At 38.2% G+C, this 6292-nt stretch overlaps 1 protein-coding gene across 1 annotated transcript; it reads right to left on the bottom strand.

Moving 5' to 3' along the window:
• Positions 1-3524: 3524 nt before the first annotated feature.
• On the bottom strand, positions 3525-5839 carry rpl22l1 (ribosomal protein L22-like 1). Its single transcript, XM_061921396.1, has 4 exons — positions 5755-5839; positions 4138-4251; positions 3821-3942; positions 3525-3719 (listed from the first exon to the last, which is right to left on the bottom strand). Exons 1-4 carry the CDS (start codon positions 5836-5838, stop codon positions 3575-3577), a joined length of 465 nt encoding a protein of 154 aa, XP_061777380.1. The 5' UTR covers position 5839; the 3' UTR covers positions 3525-3574.
• Positions 5840-6292: the final 453 nt, after the last annotated feature.

Consider the following 6292-nt stretch of genomic DNA (forward strand, 5'->3'; position numbering starts at 1 on the left):
AACATTTGATAAAAAGTTAAAGTAGTAATGACTAGGTGTGGTGAAATTTGACCCATCCCCTTGTTCACCACCTGGGAGGTGAGGGGAGCAGTGAGCAGCAGCGGTGGCAGGGCCCGGGAATCATTTCGGTGATTTAACACCCAATTCCAACCCTGGATGCGGAAGTAACGGGTCCCATTTTTATAGTCTTTGGTATGACTCAGTCGGGGTTTGAACTCACGACCTACCGATCTCAGGGGGGAAACTAACCACTAGACCACTGAGTAGGTTGAGCTTTAAGGGTCAATAATTCACAACAACATTGATTTTCACTAAATGACAGTTTGTTTGTTTTTAAATCCCACTAAAATCCTCAGGGACCCAAGGGGGTCCCACTCATAAAAGTGTTAAAAATAAGTCATGCATTTTTTGTTTTGTTTTGTTTACTTTAAACGCTTAAACCTCTAGATTAAACTTAATCCATCTGTTGGTTTTATGTTTCCAGAATTTATTCCAACATTTCCTCATAGAAAACTTTGTTTGTATTGGCAAACACACAACATGTGCAATATTTCCCCCCAAAATAGTACATAGTGGAACATTTGATGTGAAGTTATTGGAGATTTAAATAGGTCAATAATTCATAACATTGATTTAGATTACTTTTTTCTTCAAACCCACTAAAATGCTCAGGGATCCAAAAGGGTTAAAAGTCATACATATTTGTATTTTTTTTACTTTTCAGTGCTTAAATATATAGTTCAACTTCATATCCGTCGATTGTAAGTTTATTTTTTTTAAAGTTCTTTTGTAATAAAATTGATTTTGATTCATTATTATTGTCGAGTATAACTAAACCAGGGGTCAGTAACCCGCGGCTCTTTAGCGCCTTCCTAGTGGCTCCCTGGACCTCTTTCAGAGATGTGTGAAAATGGAAAAACATGAAGAAAAGAAAAAAAGTTTTGTTTTAATATATTTTCTGTAGCAGAACAAACATGACATAAACCTTCTTGTTAGAAATCCCACTGTTTATATTATACATGCTTCACTGATGAGGGTATTTGGAAAGCGTCGTTTTGTCCTACTAATATCAGCCATCCTTGAACTCTTCGTAGTTTGTAACTTTTTCCAATGCTACCACAAAAAGTTTTTTTAGAGTTTCATGCCACTCCTTTATCTCATTTTGTCCACCAAACATTTCATGCTGTGCGTGAAAGCTCTGTTTTGTCCTACTAATATCAGCCATCCTTGAACTCATCGTAGTTTGTAACTTTTTCCGATGCTGCCACAGACAGGTTTTTTAGAGTTTCATGCCACTCCTCCTTTGTCTCATTTTGTCCACCAAACATTTTATGCTGTGGGTGAATGCACAAAAGAGAGCTTTGTTGATTTCATTGATTTGCTGGAGTGCTAATCAGGCATATTTGGTCAATCCATGACTGCAAGTTATCTCACCCTCTGAGAAGCCTCCATTTTACTAATGTTTTCCAATGTTGCAAAAATGTATAGAATAAAAAATAAAATACATTTCAGGGAACGGAGATTTGCGGCATCCTTTGATAGTAGGCTAATATAGACACTTACACCATGTGTTGCCTTCATTATAAGACTTATATGAGGCTTTGAATTTTTTTTGTGGCCCCAGACCGATTTTTTTTTATGTATTTTTGGTTCAATTCAACTCTTTCAAAATTTTGGGTTGCCGACCCCTGAACTAAACTGTCTGCATGACAGCTTTGTTTTTAGAGTCAACATTGCATATTTTTCTCATTACATTTGACCTGTACGCTCTTTTATTCCACGTTTTGCTGTTTTTTGTAGTATTATTTTTAGAATATGCCGCAAACCTTTAAAAAAATGAGTTGTGGGCCACAAATGACTCCTGGGACACATTTGATCTAGACACACGGAGGTTATGTACCACAAACTTCATATGCAAAGAAAATATGAACTTAGGTGTGTTCAAGTGCGTGACTATTGTTGCGGTCGTCCTGTGCTGGTAATTGGACACAAAGAGTCAGATGACCTGCAGGGTCAGGTGACACCTGCAGCACCACAGAGTGAACACCAATACAGTTAGGACTTGGCCAGAAGTGGACATGAGGTTGGTGTTTACTTAATAAAAGGCAGCGGAGTGAGAACAGGGGCGTGAGATGTTCAAGCATTCCTGAAGCTGCACCCATGATGGGCAACAGATGAGCTGCTGGGACTGCATCCAAACGGCAGCTATTGCCAGTCAAGTGCTTACTTCCTCCTTTACAGTTCTGTTACGCTGTGAGGAGAGCAACCTTTTGTTTGTGGACATGCAAGCATGTTCTAATAGTAAGCAATATGTCAACACTTGATTGAAAAAAAAACATTCAAAACCAAATAAAGCAGAAGTCTCTAAAAAAAACCTGGTGTCAAATGAAGGCCACATCATTTTATTAGGCCTGTAAATAATATGCGTCATTAAAGTACCTTATCTTTTTTTACTTAATGTATTATTTTCTCCCATTTTGACAGATAATTGTACAGCACAAGCCAAATGTTTGGACACACCTTATTCAACGTGTTTTCTTTATTTTCATGACTATTTGCATAGTAGATTGTCACTGAATGCAGCAAAACTATGAATAAACACATGTGGAGTTATGTACCGAACAAAAAAAGGTAACTGAAAACATGTTTTATATTTTAGTTTCTTCAAAATAGCCACCCTTTGCACACTCTTGGCATTCTCTCCATGAGCTTCAAGAGGTAGTCACCTGAAATGGTTTTCATTTCACAGGTATGTTTGAAGCTCAGGGTGGCTATTTTGAAGAAACGAGAATATAAAACATGTTTTCAGTTATTCCAAACTTTTGGCCTGTACTGTGTGTACTGCATGAACATACATTTTAAACTTGAATATTACCCAATATTGAAACAATTATATCAGCGTATGTTCAAAACAATGTTTTTGACATAATACTTAAATATCTGCTTGACTTATGATTTCAAAGCAAGATATCCATTAAATTATACTCTGAAAAATTGGCTGTAGATTATACCGAAAAATGTACACAGGTTTTTTACAGCTTATTACTACAAATGTATACAGGTTTTTTACAGCATATTACTGCAAATTGAATTTACACACGTTTTTAAAGCACATTCCCGCAAATTGAAAAAAACTACCACTGCCAGGTTGTTTACCATACAATCTATGGTTGTTGTTTTCATGGTTTATTACTATAAGTGGAAAACTACTATTTTTAAGGCAAAAAATTAGCAGCTCATTTGCCAGAATTACAAAGAGGCACTGTTATTTCATAATGTTGTAAAAAAATATCGTATTTTTTACAGTAAAATTCTAGTATGTTATTAGTTTGTTTTATCTAGCGTATGTAAAAAAATGTATAATAATCAAATGCAAAAGTAAAATCATATATTTTACAAGATGACTCCCCTGCTCTAGAAGCTGCCATGAGACCTTTTTGTTACCTTCAGGTAACAATGGTCCTTCATCTTTGGTGCCATCTTCTGGCCATTTAGTGCACTGCAATAAAACCACTAACCAGCAATGGGAGTTGTTTAGCTGCAAATTTATTGTGCAATGTTCCACACAACAAGTCTACTCGTCTGCATCAGACTCTTCATCATCCTGGCTAATCTGGAAGTAGCGCAGCTCGTAGGTCTCCTTGTTGGACGCCACCACTCTCAGCCAGTCACGGAGATTGTTCTTCTTCAGGTACTTCTTTGTCAAGTACTTTAGATACCTGCAAGACAATAGGGAATTTTTGTACATAATGAAAGTGTACATGTATATATATATATAAATATATATTTTTTTTAATGATTCTTTTCTGATGTTCCCCACCTTTTAGAGAACTGCTTCTCTGATGTGACGTCGATTTTGTTCTTCACGCAACTGACCGACACGACGTTGGCAAGGTTACCGGTTTTCCCGTTGACCTTTATCCTCTCTTTAAGGAATATCTCCTATTGGGCAGAGCACAGTGACACGCTAGGGAAGGGAACCCTAGCAGGATGGGAGCTAGGGAAGGGCACCCTAGTCCAGAAGCAACGTTAGCAGCCTGCTAAGACCACTAAATGATAAGTATGGTGGTTCCAAGACTGGAATGGAATCGTAGTTGTCACCCCCCAAAAGACATTGCGTGTTGATTTAAGACTTACAAAGTTGGCAGAGTCCATGATGCCATCCTCCACAGGGTGGGTCAGGTCCAGGGTGAACTTCCACCCAGGACCCTTTTTACTCTTCTTGGGAACAGTAAACTTCTTCTGACGGATCTGTCACGTCACAAAGTGGGCGTTTTAAATCAATATTAGCAGCAAATGCTCCGTAATTATCTACGACGACAACCAACAAAAATTCCTAGTTTGTGAACCTGTTCTCAAAACAATGGCAATAAAACTATTTTGATTCTCATACTTAAGTCGTTGATAAAGTAGAAACGACAAATTCTTAAAGGCCTACTGAAAGCCACGACTAGCGACCACGCAGCCTGATAGTTTATATATCAATGATGAAATATTAAAATTGCAACACATGCCAATACGGCCGGATTAGTTTACTAAATTGCAATTTTAAATTTCCCGCGAGGTATCCTGTTGACGTCGCGGGATGATGACGTTATCGGTTAGAGCGGCTATTTTATCCCAGCGTCACTCACGGCTAAAAGTCGTCTCTTTTCATGGCATAATTACACAGTATTTTGGACATCTGTGTTGTTGAATCTTTTGCAATTTGTTCAATTAATAATGGAGACTATAAAGAAGAACGCTGTTGGTGGAAAGCGGTGGATTGCAGCTGCCTTTAGCAACCGAAACACAGCCGGCGTTTCTTTGTTTGTTGTGAAGCTTTAACACAGAGCGGTCGAGCGAACATGTTTCTTTACGTCAACCAGCAAGTTTTTGGATGGGAAAATTGTGATATTAAGTTGCCTCTTACCGGAGACATCAGTGGAGCTTCTATACTGCTGCAGCCGCGTGACTTCCCTCAGAGACACTCGCGGCCACACTCCTCCGACTTTAAGGTACTATTTAATCTCACTAAAACAACACAATAGGCAGATAAGGGATTTTCCAGAATTATCCTAGTAAATGTGTCTGATAACATCTGAATCGCCTCTTTTTTTTCTTTTTCTAGTCCTTTACAAATTTTCTCATCCACAAATCTTTCATCCTCGCTCAAATTAATGGGGATATCTTAGCTTTCTCGGTCCGAAATAGCTCTTGCTGCTGGAGGCTATTATTGTAAACAATGTGAGGAGCTCTACAACCTGTGACGTCACGCGCACATCGTCTGCTACTTCCGGTACAGGCAAGGCTTTTTTATTAGCGACCAAAAGTTGCGAACGATGTTCTCTACTAAATCCTTTCAGCAAAAATATGGCAATATCGCGAAATGATCAAGTATGACACATAGAATGGACCTGCTATCCCCGTTTAAATAAGAAAATCTAATTTCAGTAGGCCTTTAAAGGAGTTGAAAAACGTGTTCGGGTGTTACCATTTAGTGGTCAATTGTTGGGAATATGCAGTGTAAAGTCCACTAATAAAAGCATGAATGAAACATGAAAACAGACACGTGTGGACGCCGGGTCAAGCTAACACTGCTAGCTAAGCTACACGCTAACTCCCTTCGACGAATTAATATCTGCTCCAGGTCGCAAAACGAAGCATAGGTTGACTTTTACACCAACAGGTGATGTTAAATGTTTTTTACTTTTTGAACAAAGCCCTATAAAAATAGAAAAAAAGGCTTCGACGGAGAGAGCCGCCTCGACTCACCGGCGCCATGTTGGACAGAAAGAACCGGAAAGGGAGTTCCGGAAGTGACGAAGGTTCTCCACACGTGTGTGGACATGGCCACATTCACTATAGAAGACATCACATTTGGTACTTTTTTATAAACGACTGTAACATAGAAATGTTTGTCAACTGTATTATGTGCCAGTCAAAAATATTTTCTACATATATGTCGATGTTTGAAAGCAAGATCTGCATTTTCTAATTGGCTTAATACAGGGGTGTCCAAACTTTTTCCACTGAGGGCCGCACACTGAAAAATCAAAGCAAGCTGGGGCCATTTTGATATTTATTATTTCAAAAAACAATACAATATATGTTTAAAAATATACATTTAGGCCTCCACTCACAGCTTGATCCCGGTGACCCCAAAGGGTTTTGGTCCAAAAATTATAAAAATGTGTCATTATTCAGTATTATTAAATCTCCAGGTCAACATTAGGTCTATCTGTCAATATAGCATTAAAAAAAATGAAGTTTTATGCTCTTTTTGTCAAAGAAAACCATTTTTTTTATACAA

This window comes from Nerophis ophidion, linkage group LG15, assembly GCF_033978795.1.
Source record: "Nerophis ophidion isolate RoL-2023_Sa linkage group LG15, RoL_Noph_v1.0, whole genome shotgun sequence".
Classification (NCBI taxonomy): domain Eukaryota; kingdom Metazoa; phylum Chordata; class Actinopteri; order Syngnathiformes; family Syngnathidae; genus Nerophis; species Nerophis ophidion.

Bases quoted from the DNA above. Each gene is read 5' to 3' on its own strand.
- rpl22l1 (XM_061921396.1), bottom strand. From the start codon at position 5,838: ATGTGGCCATGTCCACACACGTGTGGAGAACCTTCGTCACTTCCGGAA. The intron at 4,252-5,754 runs GTGAGTCGAGGC...GTGACGTGACAG, and splicing joins TTCTGTCCAACATGGCGCCG to ATCCGTCAGAAGAAGTTTAC. The intron at 3,720-3,820 runs GTGGGGAACATC...ATTGTCTTGCAG, and splicing joins GAGAAGCAGTTCTCTAAAAG to GTATCTAAAGTACTTGACAA.